The 25938-nt window shown below is 39.7% G+C and overlaps 1 protein-coding gene and 1 long non-coding RNA gene across 2 annotated transcripts in view; one reads left to right on the top strand and one right to left on the bottom strand.

Annotated features, from left to right (window-relative positions):
• LOC140913287 (uncharacterized) overlaps nucleotides 1-7894 on the bottom strand; it is a 33687-nt gene extending 25793 nt beyond the window's left edge. The window contains exon 1 of the long non-coding RNA XR_012159521.2: nucleotides 7775-7894. This is a non-coding gene — a long non-coding RNA (uncharacterized LOC140913287). The remainder of the gene's footprint in view (nucleotides 1-7774) is intronic.
• The window catches only part of EML5 (EMAP like 5), a 301798-nt gene that overhangs the window by 267330 nt on the left and 8530 nt on the right, over nucleotides 1-25938 (top strand). Inside the window, exons 31-42 of the mRNA XM_073349376.2 lie at nucleotides 1689-1787; nucleotides 4193-4213; nucleotides 8308-8481; nucleotides 11127-11335; nucleotides 14641-14798; nucleotides 17710-17824; nucleotides 18407-18595; nucleotides 18847-19019; nucleotides 19918-20080; nucleotides 21178-21281; nucleotides 23756-23909; nucleotides 25542-25642. Coding sequence (XP_073205477.1) covers nucleotides 1689-1787; nucleotides 4193-4213; nucleotides 8308-8481; nucleotides 11127-11335; nucleotides 14641-14798; nucleotides 17710-17824; nucleotides 18407-18595; nucleotides 18847-19019; nucleotides 19918-20080; nucleotides 21178-21281; nucleotides 23756-23909; nucleotides 25542-25642 — 1660 coding nt within the window. The remainder of the gene's footprint in view (nucleotides 1-1688; nucleotides 1788-4192; nucleotides 4214-8307; nucleotides 8482-11126; nucleotides 11336-14640; nucleotides 14799-17709; nucleotides 17825-18406; nucleotides 18596-18846; nucleotides 19020-19917; nucleotides 20081-21177; nucleotides 21282-23755; nucleotides 23910-25541; nucleotides 25643-25938) is intronic.

The following is a 25938-nucleotide window of genomic DNA, read 5'->3' as shown; positions in this document are numbered from 1 at the left end:
TGCTCCTTCAGCAGATGCAGACTGTCTGGGTTTTGGGTGTGATGAAAGAGGTTCCTCTTCAGAACTGGGCAAGGGAATTCTACTCATGGTATTTCCTGATCTCCAAGTCCAAGGGAGATATGAGACCTATCCTCAGCCTCCACAGCCTCAACAAATACATGAAATTCCGCATGGTTACCCTAGTGACTGTTCTCCCTGCTTTGAATCACAATGACTGGTTTGCCACCCTCATTCTTCAGGACTCTTAACTTCCATGTGGTAATTTTCCCAAGTTACAGACAGTTTCTAAGATTTGTAGTGGCAGGTCAGCATTATCAGTATGCTGTGCTTCCCTTTTGCCTGTCCTCCACTCCATGGGTATTTACCAAATACATGATGATAGTAGTAGTAGTAGTATATCTCAGAGAAAAGAGGAATTCATGTGTTCCCATACCTGGACAATCGGTTAGGGAGTGACAGAGGATAAGTCCTCTTTCATGTCCTATTCACTCTACATCTCTTCAGTCATCTGGGTCTGATTTTGATCAAAGGAAAATCAACAGTAATACCAACTCAAAAAATCGACCTCGGAAAACTGGGGCCCCACTAAACTCTGTAAGTTCAAGAATCTTTCTGCCGAACGAATGATTTCAAGCAATTTGTCACCTGTGGCTGGCATTCCAATCTCAACCTTCAGTTATGGTCTGTGTATGCCTGAAGTTACTAGGCCATATGTCTGCGTGCACTTTTGGAGTTCAGCATGCAAGATTGTGCTTTCATCCTCTTCCAGCGTAGGTGAAATTGGTCTATTGCCCAAGTTGTCAATCGCTGGATAGCCTTGGACTTCTTACAGTGCTGGGCAGTTCAGAGCAATGTACACCAGGGTTTTCCCTTTGCTCATCCTCCACCAACCATGACCATAATCACTGATGCCTCTTCAATAAGTTGGGGAGCACATCTGGGGGCATTGACAATTTAGGGCTTGTGGTCAGAACAGGAGACTTTCTGTCATATCAGCATTTGCGGAGCACAGTTCTTTGAACAGGAGCTCATTTAAGATAGTTTTTAAAAGAATATATTTTGACAAAGGACACAGAAAATATATTAGCATGTGTATTAATTTTATAAAGTAAATTTTCCATAGCAATTTATCTTTTGGTGCACTGATGGTTTGTTTTCAACAAATGTATTATTTACTCAGGTGTATATTTTTAAAAGCTTTGTTATGTTTATGGTAAGAATTTTAATCTAAAGCATGGAATGTTTTCAAAAGTATTTATTAAAGTGAGACATACTACAATTATTTACTGCTTTTCATCTTCAAAATACATTATAAATATGAACTAATGATCAAACAGCAACCCTGTGGGGTAGGGAAATAAGTATTAATGGTCCATATCAATAGTGAATGTAACAACAATGAAGTCTGTGCTGTTACACGAGGGACAAATTTGATCCATTATCACAATACTCCTAATGAGAAAGCTGAGAGAGAGAGGTTAAGGGACTTGTCCAATATCATTGAGAAGTATATATCAAATCCAGATTTAGAATTTAGTGATTCGTAGCTCCAAGCTCTGAATGTAGAATATTATGTCATCATAAGGCCATTCTCTATTAAATATTAGAACATTTTTTCAAATTTAATCATTGCCATATATGCATAAATGTTTTAACAAACGTATTAATTTTTTGTATTTTTATTTTAGGCTCTCAGTCTTTTTACCAGGAACATAATGATGATATTCTGTGCCTCACTGTAAATCAGCACCCCAAGTTTACCAACCTTGTGGCAACTGGCCAAGTAGGTATGTTTGTATTTTTTTAAAATGAAATTAACATATAAGCATGACATTAGGGTCATTTGAGTTCATGAATAAAACATAAAGATTATTTGATTATGCTATCTCCGTTTGTATGAGTGTTACTCAGTTACCTGTCCTCTTTATTTTTTTCTAGTGTGTAATTTAATAAAATTAAACAAAAATTATTGAGAGGCTTAGGAAGCCAAAGCCTATATTTTGCTTGGAGAGTTATCAGAAAGTAATTTTGGAAATTTTGAGCCCCATTTAAATTCGTCTGTACTTTCATTTAATCTCCTGACTTGTTCTAGGACATCATCATAAACAGTCTTTCCAACCAACTCAACAGTAGTCTGTTGATGAAAGGGAGACAAATGAAAAACATTTAATTAAACAGTGGCCTGCATTTTTATCTTAAATGGAAAAATAGTTGTGAATTTATGTAATATTATCTCATGATATAGGTTTACAGTATCTACAACTACAGTGCTCATAGTAAATGGTTTTAACCTTCCAAACAGAGCCAAAGCAGTAATGAGTGTTTCCCTCCAGATCAGGGGTTCCCAAGCTCAGTTCGTGGCTTGTTCAGGGTAAACCCCTGGCGGGCCACGAGACACTTTGTGTACCTGAGCATCCACAGGTACGGCCGCTCGCAGCTCCCAGTGGCCGCGGTTCGCCATTCCTGGCCAGTGGGAGCTGCGGGAAGTGCTGCAGGCCAGGCTACTGCTTACCCTGAACAAGCCACGAGCCAAGTTTAGGAACCCCTGCTCTAGATAATCTAGATTTTAGTATAAACAAATATATATTAAAATGACATTAAAGTTGATATGTGAGATCACACACAAAAAAAGAAATCCTTACAACAGTACTCTTATATCAACACTATTGTGTCTAGACGTTGCAGCACAATACAGTCCTCTGTCAATTCCACAACCCAAACATATGTTGCATATCTTTTAATGTTTCTCAGCAAATAATAGCACATATTGAATGTCTGAGAGTTTAGAAAATGTAGGAACCAGATTGACTTAACAGGTATATATTTTTATTTCTCTACAAAAGTTTGTACTGAAGTTACTGCTAAGAAGAGCTGGGAAAATAATGGAAAATAACAGCTGTTTTCTGTTCACTGGGAATTTTGAAAAGTTGGGAAAACATTTCATGTTGGACTGAAAACAAACATTTTTCAAAATTTTTGGCAAATTGAAAAGAAAAAAAAATAAAACGTGTTTCAGGTTGAATAAAACATCTTTTGAAAAAACTGAAATATTGCGATTAGATTTTGAACATTTTTTAAAAGGTTTACTCAAAGAATGCAGAATGGGGTGGGAGGAATGCAATGACCCTCCAAAAGCTATGGTTCTTTGCTTATTTTGTTTCCCTCTGTGCTTCTTCACCCAGGAGGAAACATAAGACACTTTTAATGCGTATTTGTCCCAAAAGCATTCTGTAAAGCAGCTAATAATAGAACAACTTCTACCTTGTTCTATAACCTGGACTGAGGAATAAAGAGCCGGAACAGATGACTCCACATAAATAAAATTGTTCCCATGCAAATAATCCCAGTAAATAAATGGCGGGGGGGGGGGGGATTTTTTTAAAAAAAAGATAAAATATTTTTTCTAAGCAAAACAATTTTTAAAGCTTTACACTGGCATTAAGGTTATTTTACTATACTTATTTGCTTTTGTTATTTTTAACAGTGTTGTAACTTGCATCAGCATAGTTTTGACATAATGCAGTCTCCAAAGATTTACAGAAATATTACTTTAATGTGTTTTCAAATTGTAATGGCAGGGTAGCGGAGTCTCTCTAGACTTGCATTGAAATAGTTTTGACATCAGAATATCTCATTGCAATGTTTTATGATGATGCTAAATCCGTTATGTTATGCAGAATGCTTAATTGCTTCTCTAATTTGGGCGTGTTCCTGTGTAATGCTGATCACCTATCCCTTCTACTGAAGTAAATGGGAGTAGAGGGGGTTCAGTACATGTCAGGATCAGGCCCTTTATTAATATACCATCTCAAACATTTTTTCCCTCTGGGCATTTATTTACTTAATTGGTTAGCATGCCTGAAACATGTAAAAAATGCTATTAATTTAGAGCTAGGCAGAGAAGGACTCAAGTGTAGACTCAAGTGACATTTGTACATTTTATAACTCACACAGTTGAAGACAAAATACATTCATGCTAGCCATTTGTATTCCAAATGTGACTGAAACCACTTAGACTTTAGACATCAATATTTGTTCAACTTTAACTATAATAGCAGTATTGGTACTGCTGTAGTGCAAGAAGATGACCTCAGGGTGTGTGGTAAGAAATTACACTTTTTGTAGCATATATTTTCTTGAACCCTTATCTTATTTCTGATCTAATTATTTTTCTGCTGCTTTTCCATTACAGGAGACTCAGCAGATATGTCAGGTAAGGGAAATAAAATTTTAACCTCTTCAGGTATAGTTAGACTATTGAGTAGTCACTGTCTACAACTTCGTAGATCAATAAATTCTGAGAATATATTTCAAGTTTATAAACCACATATCAATCATTTACTGCCTCAGCACTGAACATAAACCACAATAGCTCAGTAAATTGTAAAAACAGAGTATCTCCTTTACCAAAGATCAAAACATTCAAAAGAACACATCTTAAAACTATTTTTTGTTGAAACATATTCCCTCCTTGCTGCCCGGTGATAAACTATTTCTAACATATGCTGCTACTGTAGCATATCTGTACAAACATGCAGTTTTTAGAAGCTATTGGGGCTGACAACTAACAGTTTTAGACAATTCAATTGAACATAATTTTGTAATGTACACATTTAAAGTAATATTCCACTGAGGAGGCCTAGGTGACTGAGTGAATAAAATAACCACCTTTCATATCTATTGTATGATTGTCGTGCAATTACTACCAGTGATCCAAAATGATTGTTGTTATGTCAGTTTAATTTTGTGATGAATCATTTTGGGTCTTTTGACAATTGCAATTGAGCTGTCTTTAGTAATAAATTGTATCTTAACTGTAATCTTAAGGATCCATCACCATCATGTGTGAGTGAGTTCATTGTTGAGCAATCATTGTAGTTGTTCGTCACACATCAGACACAGAGATGCATAAAAGTGGGTTTGTGTGTATATAGAGAATATGATAAAAATTATGCATGTGATGAGCACATGGTCAGTGAAATTTTGAAGTGTGTTGATTTTTTTTGAATATGCCAAATGAAGGTTACATTAAGGATGGGAGAGATCATACAAGGGAGCCTTTTTCCAACCAATACTCCTATGTAAGAGGTAACCATAATATGGCTGTTTCCATGAGTTCAGGAGGAACCCCTCTAGTACTGCATAATGTCTCCACTAACTCCCACTTAGGCACTTCTGCTGCCTCATTCACCCTCCTAGCACAGCTTTAGTTTGACCTTCTATGTCTTAATAAACCTATATAATTCCTGATGGCATTGCCTGGGTCCTGCACTATATTCTCTCTCCTTTGTGGAGCTACTAGACTAGAATCTGAGCTGCTGCTGCTCTTCATTATGATGTTTTAAGTATCTCCATGCCAAATTGTTTGCTGGCATCAGGATCAGAATGGCACTTGAAATGCTGTATTGACTGCAGAACAGGTCTAGTTCATTCTAATGCAGATCTCTTCTGCCCTGCTTGCCCATGGAACCTTTACCCTGACTAAAGAGAGAGAGGAGACCCCACAAAATGCTAGGACAGATACTCAGCAGGCAGACCATGACCTTCATGAGGGAGGAGCAAGATCAAGGCAGAGATTTTGAGAAGAGCGCAAACAGAGGGAACCACATTTTTCTTCCAGCTAACCCTATTGTAGACTTACTCAAATTCACATTTGTGGAGTCTAGATGAAGATAGGGTTGCCAACTTTCTAATTGCACAAAACTGAACACCCTAACCCCTCCACTTCCTGAGGCCCCGCCCCCTTCCCTGCACCTTCCCTGAGGCCCCACCCCCCACTCACTACATTCCCCGTGCCTCAGTGGCTCGCTCTCCCCCACAGTCACTCACTTTCACTAGGCTGGGGTAGAGGCTTGTGGTGAAGGAGGGGGTGAGGGCTCTGGCTGGGGGTGCAGGCTTGGGGGGGCTGGGAATGAGGGGATTGGGGTGCAGGAGGGGGCTCCAGACTGGGGGATGGGGAGGGGGCTTCAGGTTGAGGCAGGGAGTTGGGGTGTGGGAGGGGGTGAGGGTTCTGGGCTGGGGGTGCTGGCTCTGGGATGGGGCCGAGGATAAGGGGTTTGGGGTGCAGGAGGGGGCTCCAGGCTGGGGGGTGGGGCCGAGGGATTCAGACTGTGGGAGGGGGCTCTGGGCTGCAGTAGAGGATTGCGGTACGGGGGGGTGAGGACTCTGGGCTGGGGGTGCAGGCTCTGGGGTGGAACCAGGGATGAGGGGTTTGGGGTGAAGGAGGGGGCTCTGGGTTTGGGGGGGCTCAGGGCTGGGGAAGGGGTTGGGGTGTGGGGGTGTGAGAGCTCTGGGCTGTGGGGCAAGCTCTGGGGTGGGGCCAGGGATGAGGGCTTTGGTGCTCAGAGGGGACTCCAGTCTGGGGGGTGGGGCCGAGGAATTTGGAATGCAGGAGAGGGCTGCAGGTTGAGGCAGGGGGTTGGGGTATGGGAGGGGGTGAGGGCTCTGGGGTGGGGCCAGGGATGAGGGTGCTCCAGGTTTGGGGGGGCTGAGGGCAGGGGCAGAGGGTTGCAGTTCAGGGGGTGATGGGTTGGTTCACAGAAACCCCCTTGGGAACTGCCAACTGATGTGCCAAGACTACTTCTGCCCCTGCTTTCCTGCCCTGGAAGCTTAGGACTTCAGTGCTCTGTCTGGTTTGAGCCAGACCCGCTAGCCTGCTGCAAACCCAGACCCAGGTCTGAACCACATCCCCTATCAGCTGTAGACTTAACTGAAAGCAACTTACAGAAGTTGTCTTTAACACTCAGATGCCCAACTCCCAATGGGGTCCAAACCCCTTGTGCCACACAGGAAATTCAAAATAGAGACAACCCAGATAGTTATAGCAGGGGTTGAACCTGCAGGCATCCTCACTTTCAAAAAAACACACCTGCATATACATCACACCATCACATCAAAAATATTTGCTTTGCTCTGGGTCAAGAGCACTTTTAATTGACACTTTATCCTTGCATTGCTCCCACCCCCACCAGCACGTTCTGCTGTATCTCAACAACAGGCTTCTGAAAGCTCAGTCAGCTCTAGAGGCTCCAAAAGTAGTTTGTGAGTCAGTACAGCTGCTTACTCATATGGGGTTTATTATTAGCCTTAAGAAGAGTGAATTAGTGTGCTCTCAGAAATTGGTCCACTTGAAAACAGTCTTCAACATGTTCCAAGGTCTTGTCTACCTGTTCTAGGAGAGGTTTGACAAGGTAATTTTCTTAGCTCAGGAAGTTGGATGCCTATACACCAAATGAATCTTCCCAGGATTTTCACAAATTTGATTCCCTGTTTTGTGCTATGTAAAGTTTAAAAAAAGGAGCAGAGGGAGGGTTTCTATTTGGTTAAACCAAAGTGGCTATGTAACAGCATGAAGGAAATCTTCATAGCAGAAAAGAGCCTTCTGGACCCACTCTTTCAGGCCTCTTCATGAGTTGAAGGAGAGTCCTTCTGTCTTCCTTCTGCGAAGGTTGTTACTGATTTTTCAAGTAGGTTTGTGCTGCTGAGTCACTTACACACCTCTGAAAGTCCAACCCCTACTCAGGATTGGGGCCTCATTGTACCAGGCTCTATACACAGATTGCAAGCCATGGTTAGACTGTGTGCCCTTTTGGAAGGGACTGTCTCTGTGATGCCTAGCACAATGAGACTTCTAGGCGCTACAATAATCATCATCACCATAATTAATAATGTACATGCATATTGTAGAAAGACAATCCCTACCCCAGAGAGTTTACAATCTAAGTAACTCATACCAAGATAAACACCTCTAGTTCTTCTACCTCAGTAAGCTTACCAGTGGTTCAGCTGGCATACTGCTAGGTATAGCCCGCATTCCAATCTGGTGGGCACCTTGTAGAAAAGGAAATTTTGTTCTTTTCTTGTAAACTGACTTTCTGCAGAAACCACCAGTCTGAAAGCCTCACCCAAGTATTAAACCTGTAACAAGTTACATACTACTAGATAAGGTATGTTTCAAAGTTCTCAGATTTTGAGTTAATGTTTCAAGCTAAGGACAATTTAACTCGGGTTGAAAACAAGAGAGGACTGCTGGTATGAGGGTCTCTGTTGGGTTTCAGAAGCTCAGCAACCAACTAGAGGGTGAAGCTACTTGCACCAATATAATTTGGAACAACAAGCCCAGAGTCCAGACTGGTAGTCTTGTTTCAAAAAGTTAGTTTATAAGGTGAGACCAAAATCTCCCTTTTTTTTTTAACTGAAACAATTTTATTTTTCTAGTGTTAAAAACCTCATTTGCTTTCAGTAGCAAAAATGTTGCCTTTGTTTGTAAGCATATAACAAATCATCGATGATTTTATATTCATTTAGCTACAGCTCCTTCTATCCACGTGTGGGATGCAATGAACAAACAGACACTATCTGTACTGCGTTGCTACCATTCAAAGGGAGTTTGTTCAGTCAGTTTCAGTGCCACTGGCAAACTTCTCCTCTCTGTAGGGCTGGATCCTGAACACACCATTACCATTTGGAAGTGGCAGGAAGGTAGGAAAGCATTTGTGTTTGTACAATACATTTATATTTCCCCTAAGTCAATCAAGAGCACACACCAAAATTGCAACATAAAATTTTTTGTTATCAACTGATAAAAATGATTGTAATAAATGTTTCATAGCATATACTATACAAGTTAAAAATAAGATAAATGTGCTTAACTATTGTGATAATTGCCAAATGTATTTCCAGTGCATCATCCTTGTAAACACTGGATAAGAAAATCCTTTGACCTCCATTTATAATAATAAAAGTAAACCTTACGTTTCATTCAGCTTTGTATTGAATCTATTCCTTTCTGGTAAATATAAATCTTTTCACACCCAGAAGGAGTCCTCTAGAGATTTGACTGACTCACTCACAAAGACCACAGAAGAAGCTGAAACTCTCAGAAAAGTGATGCCTAAACTGCTCCCTCTGTATAATCTCTGGAATTACATCACATGCCCAACTAAACAGTCATTCATAGCATCTCTGCTCTGAGTTCAAGGTTTTAGGCCACATGACCTTGGGTTTTGTTGCCCCTCCTCTCTTCTGCACTGTCATGCTCCTTCTCTCTCTCCCCTTCCCAACTGGCAAGTCCTTACCCAGATCATGACTACAAAGTTTCTGGTGCACCCAGAGCCTAGGGTTGCCAAATTTCTAATCGCACAAAACCGAACACCCTTGCCCCACCCCTGCCATGCCACTTCCTGAGACCCCCAACCCTTCTCTGAGGGCCCACCTCCTGCTCACTCCATCCCCTTTCCCTCTGTCACTCACTCTCCCCCACCCTCACTCACTTTCACCGGGCTGGGGCCGGGGGTTGGAGTGCCGGAGTGGGTGAGGGCTCCAGCTGGGGGTATGGGCTCTGGGGTGGGGCCAGAAATGATAGGTTCAGGATGCAGGAGGGGGCTCAGGGCTGGGGCAGGGGGTTGGGGTGCAGGAGGGTGTGCAGGCTCCGTCTGGGGCTGTGGGCTCTGAGTTGGGGTCAGGGATGGGGGATTTGGGGTACAGAAGGGGACTAAGGGCTGGGGCAGGGGTTGAGGTGTGGGAGTGTGTGCAGGGTGTGGGCTCTGGGAGAGAGTTAGGGTGCAAGAGGGGGTTCTGAGCTGGGGCAATGGATTGGGGTGCAGGCTCCAGCCTGGCAGTGCTTACCTCAGGTGGCTCCCAGTCCATGGCACAACAGGGCTAAGGCAGGCTTCCATGTGCCTCCCAGGAAGCAGGCGGCATGTCTGGCTCCTCGGTGGAGGGGCCAGGGGGTTCTGTGTGCTGCCAATGCCCGCAGGTGCCCACCCCTGCAGCTCCCATTGGCCACGGTTCCCAGTCAATGGAAGCAGCGGAGCCAGCACTTGGGGCGGGGGCAGGAGACAGACATGTGCCTTAGAGACAAACATGCCGCTGCTTCTGGGAGCTGCTCGGAACCAGGGTGGGGAGCCTGCCTTAGACTCACTGCACTGCCAACCAGACTTTTAGTGGCCCGTTCAGCAGTGCTGACTGGAGCTGCCAGGGTTCCTTTTTGACTGGGCGTTCCGGTCTAAAACCGGACATCTGGCAACCCTACCAGAGCCCTGAACCCTGGGTGCCGACATGATACATTATGCACTGACTGGCCACCTTCCCGTCTGGTGGTCTCTGCTGACCAAGGAGAAATCCATCAGGAGTGATGAGTGCATGTAATGAAAATGACCCCCCACTATATGTGTCTGTCATCATATGTGGTTAGTGTCCAGTCAGGTCCCTACAGAAACTGTGCAGTGTTGAGCATGGACATGGGCAAAGATAGAGCCTGTGTAGTATATTTAGTAAGGGCCTGTCTAGTAAGTTTCTCCTTACCATTTCAGTCAAGATGCCACTGTCCTAAACTTGCTCATCCTCAAAAGTTCATATGGCTCCATCTGGATAGCTACAGAGCCATCAAATGCTTCCTGGATAGGACAAAGTACTTTAGGTAGTCAGATACTTTGTTCATCTGCTCTGCAGGGAAGAACAAAGCATCTAAGAAGACTATCTTCAAACGGGTCAGAACATCTAATTTTGAAAACTATGTATAGGCTGGAAAGGCACCATCTTTGAGTCTTAGACTGATTTTGTTGAATGTACTCTACTGATCTTGGACAGAGAGAAATAGAGCAGCTTTGGAGAAAATCTGCCAAGCAGCCCCCTGGCAATCTCTGCATATTTTGACCGGATGCTAGACCTGTGATTTTCAGAGGACCTAAGGTAGTTAGACTCCCAATTCCCATTGAAATACAATAGGAGTAGGGCCCTGATCATTAGGCCCCTTTGAAAATTACAGCCTATAAGTAGACACAGCATCTTCACCAGATGCTGTCTTGGACATCAGGTCTTTCAGTCTTACATTCTTCTTGATCTGTCTCCTCATTTCATTCTTCTCCCCCACACCACCTTTCTCTATTCTGGAATTTTACCTACGCTGGGTACGTAGTTGGTATATGTGTATAGTTTTCTAGCGTTTAAAGCATTGGAGATAATCCATTCGAGGATTTATATAGGAGGAACAGTTTGGGGTTTCAGCTACTTTTTTTACTATTGTGGGGATGAATAACTCATCAGGCTCCAGAGTAAAGGATTCTTCTGTTGGGAGAAGACATATTTTTGTGGTAAATTCAAATTCTCCATTTTCTTTTTGCCAGGTGCCAAAATTGCCAGCAGAGCTGGTCATAACCAACGTATATTTGTAGCAGAATTCAGACCGGATTCAGATACCCAGTTTGTTTCAGTGGGAGTAAAACATGTGAGGTTTTGGACCCTTGCTGGAAGAGCTCTTCTCAGTAAAAAAGGGCTACTGAGTTTAATAGAAGATGCCCGGATGCAGACCATGCTATCTGTAGCTTTTGGAGCTGTATGTACCTTAACAAATTCTTTTAAAATGCATAGATACAAAACATTATTTTTACATCTTATTCTTCCATGTCTGTATATGTAGTAAAATGAGTTATCCTGAACTTTTCTGCCATAAATGCCTATTTGCATAATAGACTGCTATAACCTGCTGATTAGTATATAAACTGTATAGTTTACAAAAACTTATTATTTCTAGAGCTTATTCTTAATTAAAATGAAATCAATTCTGTTTAGAAAAAGGTTATGAATTCAGATACTCCCAGTGTTGTATAAACTTCATATGTATTGATATTTGATCACTAAAAATATTCCTGTCTAGTCCCATTCTGTTTTATTACTTTACAAAAAATGATAGGAAGATTTGACCTATGGGTAACAAATTTGACCTATGGGTAACAAATGTCCATCTTCCAGCCATGCTTATTCCAAGACAAAATTTAACTAAGCAAGATCCAAATTTGGGGGGATTAAGTCACAATATGTGGTATGCATTTAATGTAGAAAGTTTATAAAAAGGTATAAAAAACCAGCTATACCACCCCAGGTGGTGAGGTCATTATATCTTACTAGGATCAGGACTGATCTATACTTGGATGGGAGATCCCCAAGAGAAATCTAGCATCTGTGGGAAGTTGTTTGGTGTTTCGGTAGGTACCACTTTTCCCTTCAAGTCAATATTCAGTAGCACCATCATAATTAGGTCATTGTAATATGCCCTCTTTCAGCTGAGTCCTAAAACCTGAGATTCTCATCTCTTGTGTTCATTAAACATGAAGACTTGTCTGTGGACTGCAGAGATGCTCTAGAATGGCTTTGTTCTCTCCTGCCTAAAGATTCCCAGAAGGTGGTACAGGGAGGTAGTACCTCTTCCCTTAAGGCACTTTTATGTGGAATTCTGCAGGGAACTTGCTGGCTGAAGTTCATTCCAGATAAGACTGAGGTGGTGATGTTAAATTGGGAAAGGCAACCAGAAGAAATTAAGAGAATAACTTTTCCACTTAAGGTTTTGGGCCCACCATGGGGTGGTTCTTGTTCACAGACTGGGTGTATTGTTGCATCCCCAGCTGCTGTGGGATGATCATACAGCAAAAGTGTCCAGAAATGCTCTTTGAGGATAATTATCCATGGTAACAATGTACCAAGAAATATGGTGGATTCTTTTAAAAGATATGCTCTAATTCAAAAGGAATTAGTTTGGAGGAGTCCTATGGCCTTTGGTATATAGGAATTCAGACTAGATGATCACATTGTTTCTTCTGCCCTTGGAATCTATTAAAATGATCTGCACCATGCTAAGAGATTGTGACCATTTCTTTGAGATTCTAAACCAGGACCCACACCTTTGTCACTTGAAGACTGGATTACTGCAATGTGCTGTACATGGTGCTATATCTTAAATAAATTTAAAAAACTCAGCTGGTGCACAACGTGGCAACCTGCTTATTAACTGGTGCTTCTGAATGGCAGAACATGACACTTGTGCTGTATGATCTACACTGGCTGCCTATTGGTTTCCAGACTGACTTTAAATTGTTGTTTGTGACCTCTAAAGCCCTAAATGGCTTGGGACTTCCCTACTCGACAGACTGCCTCTCTATCACAGTTGCAATTGGCAGATGTGTTTGAGCTGGATTCCCCTTGATTTAAAAGAGGGGGCTGGGTGTAGAGCGTTCTCCTTGAGGTGCCCTTAGCTCTGGAACAGGCTTCCCTCTTCTGGTCTGGTATAATCTGAGTCAGTTGACCTTTGTATCACAGTGCAAGAGATAGTTGTTGGTCCAAGCTGCATCTAAGGGTGAAGTTTGAGAGGGGTGAAACTATTGGGGAGTGTTGTCTTTTGCTGGCACTTCAGTTTTATTTCTGTTTTAGTAATTTATTGCAAGGGTGCTTAGGGAGGGTGGATAAGTGCCTTTCTTTACTTTTGCATACAAATCTAGATAAATAAGTAATTTTTTTTTTAAAGTATGGGCAGCTTTTCACAAGCATGGGGATGGTGTTTAGTGGCAGTTTCCTGGCCACATTCCCATGTATACTTCCTGCCTGATGGGATATATTTTTCTTCACTTCTAGTCATTTAATGTTATGTGATATTGCTGTACACAGATAAACAGCTGTGTCATTCCCTGCACAGAATCAGCTGCATTTCAGTGTTGGGTGGCAATGAGTCATGTAAATACGGTAAATAGCTTGGAAAGTGAATTGGGATCCCTGGAAATTAAATGTTTTCAATGCATATAACATCATCATCATCATCATAAAGATTGTGAGGAGCTCAGATACTATGATAATGGAGGCTATATTAGTGCCTTAGATAGAGATGTGACTTCAAGGGAAACCAGTGCCAGATAAAATCAGCAGAGTCAATCAAGGGAATGTATTTTCTTCACATTGATATATTATCTTACGTGTTACATATCACCAATAATTTGAAACATAAAGAATTCTGCACTTAACAAAAACAATTTGAACTTCCCAACAATAAGCATTTAGTTGTTACTGGTTTTAAATATTTTTCAATATCATTGCTTTTGAATACCTAAAGTAGTTAAGCTTAACTTTACTACCCCTCAAAAATAGGAGGCACAGTTAAAGAAAACCAAGTTATGTTTCAATGAGTTAGATTCTTACTACTTTCCTTTTTTAAATTGACCATCTCTGTACTCCATTGAGGGAAGTGCTGTACCTAATAGCTGGACACAAGATGATTTCCATCAAACATTGTGCTTGAAGAATTGTAGTAATAGTTTTTGTATGAAACATGATACTAACTAGTAATAGTTTTTACTGTTTTTGTGTGAAATATGATACTAACTAGTATCTTAGCTGCTCCTGATTTCCTGTCTGCTGTTCCATGGTTGTGCAAAGGGATGATGCGGAACGGACTCCGAGAGCCCTGTCCCTAAATCCCATACCTTGCACTTTCTCAGTGCAGGAAGGGAGTGTTCATGCTCCCTGTGGTGCTGGACATGTCAGCCTAGGCATGACCTTTGCTCTGTCCTTCTTCCACATTGACCGGAGAAGACCATGTGCCTTTAAAAGTGAATAACAACTGATTCTCTTTTGTGTGCTCACCCTCTAACTTGGAGGCTATCTGCCTGCCTTTTTCCTCTGCAGACAGAGTGCCTCAGGGATCTGCCATTGGTCTGTATCCCTCTACAAACACCACTTTTACAGCAATGACTAATAAAGCCACAGTCTAGCCCAAAATGTAGAATTTGTTTATTATTTATTTATTTCAAAAGTTAAATTTATTTCTTCTTGACTTATTCAGAATCAAATGATAAGTATATTTTCCCCCCTTTTCAGAATAACTTGACATTTACAGGTACCATCAGTGGAGATGTTTGTGTTTGGAAAGATCATGTGTTGGTACGCATTGTGGCCAAAGCTCACAATGGGCCTGTGTTCACAATGTACACTACACTAAGAGATGGTCTAATCGTAACAGGAGGCAAAGAAAGACCGTGAGTCTTTTTTTTTTTATCATTCAAATATGTTTTACTAAGATATTATGTGCTGTACAAATGTGCTTCAGAACATGAAATTCCAGTAGTTACCATCAGTCACTTTATTTAAGCACCTATGCAAGCTATTTCAAACATTTTGTGATGATTTTTCATTATTAAGATTAAGACTGACTAGGAAAAAAATAATTTTAAACAGTACAGAAATAAACAGTTTTACAATGGGAGCATTACATACAGTGGAAGCCTGAGAACAGGGCCCTTGCTGGACCACTGAGGGGAAATACAGGTGGTGTTGCCCTGAACTGCAACAATGAATTTATCAATTTTCCCTTGCCATGAAATATAAATTGACCACCCCTTTCTTACACAGATATCTTTGTCAGGAAAACTCATGAGACGCTTGAGAGGTTAAAGGGCACCTATTCAATAGAATGGCCCTTGGGTCTCTCTTAATCAGATTTCAAAAAGAAGATCCTTTATTTTCATTACCAGTGCCAGTTTTCTTCCAGTCCCTTTTTACACTTTCAGACCTGGCATTAGAAGGGATGCAGTAGAGAGGAAAGCAGCATCATGAGAGGGAGCTGTCTTCTGCTCCTCTAGCCTCATTTGCAGATGCCAATGGCACACAGCAGATTTAATGAGACTGAAAGCTCAGCAAGATTCAGTATTGCAGAACACTACATATTTCCTTCCATTTTGGTGAGATCCTTTTCCTTTCCCTTGGAGATAGCTGTTAACGTACACCCCATCCAAATACAAAACTCCATCAAATTAATGATTATTTCCCTAAAATAATAGTCTTGCATTTTTAAAGATGTTTTGCTTTTAATATGTTCTTTTTATTTGCTACTTATTTCTCCACATTCTAATGTAATATTGAGTGTCTCAAAGCCAAAAGGGTATTCTTATCACATAGGTTCAAAAGAATTAATGAATATATTGAAAAAGGTAAGAATAAAATCAACTCATAACTGCTGTATATTGTCTTCTATTCTGAATAATCTCAAAACACACTGCACACTTTTTAATGTAAACTATACAGACTATCTAAAAACACAGAGACATATAATTTTGTAGTATGTTTGTTCATGGAAATCACTAGGAAATATCAGTTTTCCTGAAAAAATGGTGACAAAAGTATTTTGTAATTGTGTGTGTATGTTTTGGCATTTAATGTAGATCAAAAGTACTAAAAGCCAGATATCCTCCTCTGTTCCCTCTGTTCCCTGAATTGCATTCTCAAACTCTCCACCTGTCTTACTAATCAAATATGTATGGATGACCGCCTCTGGGAACTTGATGTATGCAACATATTTGCATACTTGGCTGATGCTTTGACCACACAGATTTCTGAAGATATGCTATGAGACCACTTTTAAGAGCAATGGAAGCCTGCGTACTTACACATCAATATTTATAACTATCTATTGAAAAACAGCAGTTGCTCATGATAAGTAGTTGAATCATTTAGCAGAAATGTAATGCAATGCTTTGGTCTAGTAACACTTATAGCTAAAATACATCATTAAAATTAACCGCCACGGAGCGTGCACAGCCTATCAAAATAACCACACAGTGTTATTGCTCTACCCTTGTGTCTCAGTTCTGCTCTATGAGGCTGTATTGGGCTGCTCAGAGTTGTGTTTAGAACTTGGAAGGCCCCTATTCTGGACCAAAATTAGGGAGACACAAAAATAATTTAAAGTCCCCACTGACCTTGTTTTCTGTAACCAGTACAAGAAGGGAGTAATGGAGAATCTGGCCTTTTTGCTGCTGTCTCCTCATCCCCATTATCTGTCATCTCATGCCTTTTCCATTTGTGGATTATGAACTCTACAGAACAGGGACCATGTCTTTTACTTGTTCTGTGAAGCATCTAGAACATTAAAGGCACTGAATAAAAAATAAACAATAATAATAATTAAAAATACATGCTACAAATCTTATTCTGTTTTCTATTTCCCCATCAATACCTTCCCCATTGCTTCTCTTTCAGTTTTCCTTTTCAGTTTCTTTTCTTGTATTTTCTTCTCTTCCTTCACTTTCTCCTTGTTTTAGAATTATACTGTTATGGCTCACAGATAGCGTTTAACATATAGTACTAAACCAGTGGTTTGGGAAATCCACTCCTTTCTTCACATCATATGACTTTAGTCGCTAGACAGAAGAGTTTTCTAAATGCCATTTCACTACAGCAGGGAAGAAGCATTACAGTGAAGGAAATTGAGGAGCACCATATGAATTACAGAATCTGTAATCTAACTATGCCTTTGATTTATTTTTCCTCTGGACAGTAATTTAGAGATTTCAGCAAAATTGATCATCTTTATAGATTAATACACATAATTAATTCAAATCAAAGAATGTATGTGTTTTTGAAAGATGAGATTAAAACAGTCGAAAAGCAAATCTACCTTGGTTTAAAAACTGTTAAGTTTTAATAAATAAACTTTATTGATATATAACCTGAATTTTATTTTTTTAGACTGGTATATATTGCATATTAATATTTTTCCTATACAAATGTTAATGGAATCTTTAAGGAATAAACTTATAATGCCTTTACCCTGTTTATTACATTAGTGCCTAAGGGCCAATGAAGAATGGTGCCCCATTGTGCTTGGCACTATAAGAGTTGTAGAGGGTCCCTGCCCTGAAGAGCTCACAATTCAAATAGACAAGACAGAGACAGGGTGGGGGAAATGGATATAACACACAAACAGTGAAGAGTGTGATGGCAGACAATGTCATTTTAGTTCCATGCTTTTTCGGGGTGGGTTTTCTTAGGAGGGAATAAGCTAAATGGAAAAAATGGGGAGGTTAAACTACATTAAGTAATAAAATATTTTAATTGACTAAAATACGAGCTAGCTTTCATACTTAGTGTCTTTGGCTACTATCTTTTTAGATCAAAGGAAGGAGGGGCTGTTAAACTATGGGATCAGGAGCTGAAGCGATGTCGTGCCTTCAGATTGGAAACAGGACAGATGACTGACTGTGTTCGTTCTGTGTGTAGAGGCAAAGTAAGGCATGTTCTTTTTAATATATTGCTGTCAATCCTTGGGTTATTGCAGAACCTTTTTCTCATGGTTATTAGTTTGAATAATTAATACAAGTTGATGTCAATTTAAAGAGTTACTGAAGAATCTAACTTTAATTTATAATTTTAAATGTTCTTAAATTAAAGGCTTTCCATGGCTGTAGATTATCTGTCATAAAGCATACTTTCCAGTCCACACATAAATACACTTAAGGAAATACTAGTGCCAGTTAGGATGACATTGTGTATACAACTTGATTAAAAAATGACAAAAGATCGCTTTCTGTGTTTAGCACCCAGACCATTATAACAACTCTTGAATTGAATACATTCTGTTAAATTTGGAGGCAGAGAATGATTCCGTTTTATATCTTCTGTCCGATTTGTGAACAGAAATTCAGACAATCAGAAGATTCACATGCCGATCTCTTCATTAACAAAATTTAATCCTTATTTGATTTCAGCAGCCCTTCTTGATGGAATTATAACCATGGCTCATTTGTTACTATTTATAAGTATTAGCTAATATATTATTACAGTAATAATTCTTTCACCATTGTCCCAGGGAAAAATTCTTGTTGGGACAAGGAATGCTGAAATAATTGAAGTTGGAGAGAAAAATGCAGCATGTAACATTCTAATTAATGGTCATATGGATGGACCTATCTGGGGACTGGCTACACATCCTTCAAGAGATTTTTTCCTTTCTGCTGCAGAAGATGGGACAGTGAGACTCTGGGACATTGCTGAAAAGGTAGATGTAAAGTTAATAGTACTAAGCAGCTATAATTTTAGCAAAAAAGAATCAGAGATTTATTCAATAGTGAGGATTTAAAATACCATAGTCTGAGAAACTAAGCTAGTATAGTGATTGTGACACTACCTTTTGCATAATAAAAATAACATTCAGTGGATACTATGAGAAACTGTTGGTTATGGATTATTTTGGAACATGCATAAATAGAAACATTTACTCCTCTTTTCCTGGTTTTTATTTTCTCACAGAAGATGCTGAACAAAGTCAGTTTGGGACATGCAGCTCGTACTGTTTCTTACAGCCCCGAGGGGGACATGGTGGCTATTGGCATGAAAAATGGAGAATTTATTATCTTGCTGGTGACCTCTCTAAAAATATGGGGGAAAAAAAGGGACAGAAGATCTGCTATCCAAGACATAAGGTCAGAAAAGTCATGGCATTTATCTACCCTTGAAATGTGATAATAATGAGCTGATAAAGTAAGCAAGCAATAATTTAAAAACAAAAACTCTGCCCACATAAGGTGATTTATTTTATAAGGAAGTCCCATATGCAAAAGTTGCTATTTACCTGGAGTTCGTATACCTAAAACACCATATTAATCCCCTCCCAATCCAGTGTAATTTTCAAAGTGTGTGCTTTGAGAATAGTTTTATAATACAATATAATTTACTTTTGTATAGTATCCATTGTACAGAGTATTACAAAATGCTTTGCAGAGACATAGAATAGAGTGAATGCTTTACAGAGCTGAGTATAATGACTTCAATACAAGGCATAAAGAGAAAAAAGACATATGAAGATGGAGTAGAACAGAAAGCTGGAACCTAAGCAGTAGAGATGTCAGTAAGTATTGTCAGACATTACTTACAATGAAGGGGAAATGGAAGGGTTCTGTCATAGGTGAGCCCAGTTCAGAACTCTAGATTCAAAAGAGAAGAAATCAACTCAGCCTCTTAGAGGGAGAGAAAATTTCAGCAGAGATAGGGTAGCACAAGAGAAAGAGTGACTCCTGATTGAGGAGAGTCACAAGGAGGGGAGATAGAAGATGTAAACAGTGTGTTTTCGTCAATATATTACTAATAATCAATCATGCTGAAAGAGAAAGTAGGACCAGACAAATTGTATGTTTTCTCTTGTCTTTCATCCCTTAGAATAAGAGCTGGATCCATTTTGTAACACTACGTTGCAAAAAAAAACAAACCCCATGATACTTGATATCAGAGAGTTGAAAAGAAAATAGAAAAAGAAATTCTAAGATCTTCAATTTTTCTTTTTGTGAATTTCAACCTCTCTTCTTAAACTATTTATCTATTCAGGTTCAGTCCAGATTCTCGTTACTTAGCAGTGGGTACTAGTGAGAATGCAGTGGATTTTTATGACTTGACATTGGGTCCAACGCTAAATCGAGTTAGCTACTGCAAAGATATCCCAAGCTTTGTTATCCAGATGGACTTCTCTGCAGATAGTCATTTTCTCCAGGTATCAGTCATTTGAGATCATTGTATATATTTTTTAAGTTTGTAAGTAAATTTATTGCTCATGAAGGTCTATTATCACTTGTTCATGCCAAAGATACTAGTGACAGACACCATGCAAGATTCCTTATGAGGCTCCAGTAATCACATCTCAGTCCTGACCAGCAGCTCCCCCAGTATTTCAGTTCTGGGCCTATCATGGTTAGAAACTGATAGCTGTGTTAAATGGTGAGGTTGTTTTGTGATAGGCGTACTTCTGAGTTACTAAAAAGTGACGTTGACTGTTCATCTGCCTCATCACCTTGTTGAAGCTGGGTTTGTGACCTTTTGGAAATGATCTTTCTTCCCAGGAATCATCAGGAAACTATGGCAAACCCTTCAGATTCCTGACCATAATAATAAAGTGCCCCTGTGCACATCTTATCAGTACAAGCCGCCTCTGATGAGCACTCTACCCATGTTGCCATGGCTTTCACAATGTATCTACACATTTTGACCCCTTTCTATGAGGTCACAAGCGCAAGCTTCAGGCTGCTGTAATTTACACTGGCCTTAAATGGCTCCAACAGGCCAAAAATAAATATTGGGATCATCATGGAGTAGGGATGTCCTAGCAGCACTCCATTTTCCCTGCTGCACCAACATCAGGGAGAAGGAATAGCATACGAGCTCTTATGTGGCCTCTTCACCACCAAAGGATCATACACAGACTGGGGTGAGCCTCCCCAGGCCAATTAAGCAACTTCTAAAAGTCCAGTTTATACCTGCATTATTTACAACAGTTACTCTTTTAATTGGGTGCTGTGTAGTAAGGAATGTACATATATTTCACTCACATTTTATTGGTAAGACTTTTTTAAATTGAAAATTGATCACCATTTCTCATTGTTCTCTACTTGTATACATTTTTGGGAAGCATAAGATCTTTCCACAGAATACTTCCTCTGATTCTACTGTAGGGTAAAAGGCTCTATCAATAACACCCTATTTCAGAGCCATTGATAATAACATTGAGTGTATAATTATATCCTTAGCACTTCAAATATCTTCAAACATTTTTAACTCAAATGATCTCTTATTTCTGAATGTTCATCCTCAAAGGTCTCTACAGGGTCTTACAAAAGGCAGGTCTATGAAGTGCCTTCGGGAAAACAGCTTATGGACCAGGCAGTGATTGACAGAATAACATGGGCCAGTTGGACCAGGTAACTAATTCACAGATTCGCTTTTGCTACTGGAGTAAAAGTTCAGATGTCTCCCACCTGGAAAGAAAACCATAGGTCTGGAAATGACCATATTATCATGAAGGATACTGCAACGCTACAGCATTTGATCTATATTTTTCTTAAAAACATGCCTGATTGATCTGGCAACAGAGTAGGAGTACATTATACAGTCACATAAGAAGAATGTATAGGCTCCACTTGAGACCACTGGCAATTAGCCCATCAGGGTATTAAATGCATATGGTCTCTGGAGGTTATGAGTTTTCACTCTCTTTAAGTACCCTTTACAGCTTTTGATCCAGCATCTAAGGCAGCAGTTCTCAAATTGTGGGTTGGGACCCCAAACTGGGTCACAACCCCGTTTTAATGGGGTCACCAGGGCTGACTTAGACTTGCTGCGGTCCGGGGTCGAAGCCAAAGCCCGAGGGCTTCAGCCCTGGGCAGTGGCACTCAGGTTACAGGCTCCCTGCCTGGTGTTAAAGCCCTTGGGCTTTGGTTTTGGCCCCCATCACCCAGGGCAGCAGGGCTATGGCAGGCTCAGACTTCGGTCCCCGAAGTAATATAGTAATTTTTGTTGTCAGAAGAGGGTTGTGGTGCAATCATAGACTATCAGGGTTGGAAGTGACCTCAAGAGGTCATTTAGTCCAACCCCCTGCTCAAAGCAGGACCAATCCCCAATTTTTGCCCCAGATCCCTAAATGGCCCCCTCAAGGATTTAACTCACAACCCTGGATTTAGCAGGCCAATGCTCAAACCACTGAGCTATCCCTCCCCCAATCTAAGGCAACCTGAGAGATCATACATTTCATTCTCCCAGTTAATGGAATGTGTTGCAGCAGTAGCTGTGAAATAGCAATTTGAGGGTAAGTCAGGAAAAAATATAAAATTGGTTTCAAATAAAAACCTGTATAATACAAGCCTGTGATCATTTAAGTTTTACAGAGCCTATTAGAGCATGTGTAGTAGACAGTGCTAGATTATACACAGTACTTCTATCTGTTTAACGTATGGGAAAAATATGATTATTATTGGTGTATTCAAAAATATACAAAATAAATCATTGTATAAACAGATATTATATTTAAAATGATATTTTATTAAGTTTTGCATTTTTTTGTTTTTTGAAAACTACGTTGTTTTTATTTTACATTGTATATTTAATTACTTTATTTTAATTTTTATAGAAATAAAAATCACTTATGTCATGCTCTAGGCTCATTTGACAAATCTGTAAAATCACAATCAATACAAAATAACAAATCCTGCAATATACCTTCATTCATGCACTAAAGGTTAATTGAAAAAATCAGTCTTTTTAAAAACAAAAAATCACCAGCCCCATACATCTCCCACTTTCTCAAAACCCTGAACAAGAGCTGGGATCTGTAGCATGCCCTGAAATTGGCAGACTTGAGCTACTTCATACCATTGTGGGGAGTGAATTCCAAAGTCCCTGGGCCTTTAAAGAGAGAGAATGTCCTGCCAGCAGCCCATTCCTTTTCAAAACAAAAAGGTTCCTGATCATAATCAGGATAGTATCAGACGGGGGAGAATTTTCAGGTCAACAGGTCCCGAGCCATTTTTGCACCTATCCATTTTATGATTTAATAGTGAGTTGATTATTATATTCCTTGTTTAATTGTGTTTGAAAGAAACACTGTCAGTTGACCTAGCCCTAACTGTATTATAACTTTATTTTAATATATATATATATATATTATACTCAAGCCTGATCCAGAAAAATTCTAGCATCCCAAATTTTCAGCATATAAATTATAATCCATCATATAATCCAGTGCTGGGTTTCTCTTCAGGTTGTGGAGTATACATGTACATTATAATTAAAGCTAGCCAGAGACCAACAATTCCATTTCATGAGGATTTTCAAGGTTTGAAATGTATTTTAGATCCAGTGTAGGATGAAAACCAAATCTTTCAAAAGTTTTTGAAAAATGGAAAGTTATTGAAATGTCAGTTTTCAGAGCAAAAGGGTTAGCTTTTGATTTGGGTCTCTTTCTTTCTGGAATGGACCAGGGTCTACCCTGGACCTCGGGAACCTTTCAGTCAAAAATGCCATCAAAATTCATACATCTCAACAAAACATTTTGATTTCAGTGAAACAGCATTTTCCCATTAAAACATATTTCACAAAAAATGTTCTGACTAGCTCTAATTGTAACATCTCTGTTCAACTTCTGTATGTTGTACTTCACATCATTTATTTTTCTATATTTGATAATTGCCTCATTGGTCAATTTTAACCATATCAATTTCATCATATGCTTTTTAGCTTTGTTAGCCATGTTATATCTTTTTTTTTGGTAAATTGTTTACTTTAATTTCAGATTCTCATAATCACAGAATACTATAAAATTGGTTTATTATTTCTAAACCTATTGCTTTTCCTACAATGCATTAGTTGCCAAGGGGGCCCTCTCACCCTTCTATTTCAGTATTCTAGGGGATGAAGTAGTTGGAATCTGGTCCAGGCATGCTGAGAAAGCTGATGTGAACTGTGCCTGTGTCTCTCACTCTGGAATCAGCCTTGTAACAGGCGATGACTTTGGCATGGTCAAGCTGTTTGACTTTCCATGTCCTGAAAAATTTGTAAGAACCTTTTGTTTGTGTGATTGTAACACAAAGTGCTTTTGATTTTGTGGCACCCTATCAGAGGGAGGGTGGTGGTAGTTCTTTTCCCCCCTAAGTTTATAGCTTTTTAATGTATGCATTTAGTTGTAGCTCCATAGTCTCATAAGCTTGCTTGCTATCCAGGATTTCCTAAACCCTTATACAATAACTGTAGCCACAATCCACGATTTCAAATAATCTAAAAACTAACAATAGTACTTGTTGCCATCTTGCATTAATAAAGTGCCTTCACTATGAAGGTCTCAAAGCACTCTATAAATGTGGATAAGTAACACTATCTCCATTTTACAGATAAGAAAACTGGGGCACCGAGGTTAAGGACTTGTTATGGAAACAAACTGTGACCGCACAGTGTAAATTAATAGCGAAATGGTTGCATTCGTGTCCCTGTCTGTAGCTGATTTCATGGTCACAAAGTTATTGTTTGGCTGTTAAATCCCTTTAGTCAGAAAGAACATAATGAAAATGTAGTGGAAATTTAGAGTTCATCACTGGCTCCTGTAGCAAGGAGACAACTTTCTGAACTGTGAACAACGGACATGGTTTCTCTTAAACCATGTCTTCACTACAAAAAAAAAAAAGGTGTGTTCTGATGGGGAGCCTAGACTTTAACTTGAGCCACTGAGTAACTCGCATGAAAACAATTGCATTGTCTACACAAGGATTTGAACTTGTTACACACCTTTTTTTAAGACAAGGCTTTAAGACAGGAATCTGTAATTTCTGCATGGAATGATGTCAGAAATATTCTGTTCACAAGCTGGAATGTGATGGCCAGCATGGAAGAGAGTTAGAGGAGGGAGCAGAGCATGAGGAGTCAAAAGAAAAAAGAGAAATCCTCCCTCCCCAAAGGAAAGTGAAGAAATTTGGTTTTTAATTGCAGCCCCCATTCCCAATCTCTCCTCCCTCTCCTGCCACAAAAAGGTCTCCCTTACATGCAAGTATCTGCACATACAAATACTGCCTACCTCAAAGACACCCATCTGTGGAAAGCAGGCACATTCAAAAAGAGTAGTGGTGGGCTACCCAAGGAGGACTTAGGCATTGCAACGCTTAGCATTGCTGCACTTGAACTTAGGTCTCCTACCTCCCAGGAAAATGCTCTAATCACTGAGCTACGGGGTATTTTGGGGCTGATCTGTGTCTCAGTCCCTCCTGTTAAAGCAGATCCACTGTGATATAAATAAGTATTTGTTGGAGCAACGTAACTAGAACCTGGGTCTTCCATCTGCCAGGTGACTGCCCTAACCACTGGGCACGCCTGTTTGTGTTTAAAAATTGCTTTATACCCCACTGGATAAATGCATTAAATTGTCTCTAAACTATGGGGAGGAGGGCGATGTACACACACACCCCATAGTTTAGAGACACCCCCACACCCCATAATTTAGAGACAATTTAATAGCTTCTGCTTTACACCCCATGGTGGATGCATTTCATGAAATGACCCCTGTAGCCTAGGAACCTATGGAGCATTTTAGAACCTTCTAGATACATAATACTAAATATTATACACACACTCTTTTACTCTTTCTTTCTAAAACAGTCCAAAGAGGATGACTCATGATCTTTCATGTTGTTATTTTTTAGGCAAAACACAAGCGATTTTTAGGTCACTCGGCCCATTTGACTAATATTCGATTTACAAGTGGGGATAAATACGTTGTCAGTGCTGGAGGGGATGACTGCAGGTAGGTATATCTTTCCATTCTTCCCAAAAAGTAATTCGAAATCTAATATGTTTACTCTGTGTGGACAATTCTTAATAGTGCAGAGATAATTTCAAGTTCAGAATTTGAGACATTTAACCAGTTATGTGTTTGTTCCTTCTTGTTTGTAAAGAAGCAGTCAAATATTTACAACACCCGATTCTTTTTATTTAAGAGTGGTATGAAGTACAGAGATTCACTAAAATAAAAAATAGACTGTAATGGCCAATATAGTTTGAAATATTTTTTAATTTAATGGAAAATAATTTTTATTGAAG

This window comes from Lepidochelys kempii, chromosome 6, assembly GCF_965140285.1.
Source record: "Lepidochelys kempii isolate rLepKem1 chromosome 6, rLepKem1.hap1, whole genome shotgun sequence".
In the NCBI taxonomy this organism is placed as follows: Eukaryota; Metazoa; Chordata; order Testudines; family Cheloniidae; genus Lepidochelys; species Lepidochelys kempii.
The sequence above is the reverse complement of the archived record's forward strand: the minus strand, read 5'-3'. Positions and strand labels throughout refer to the sequence as shown.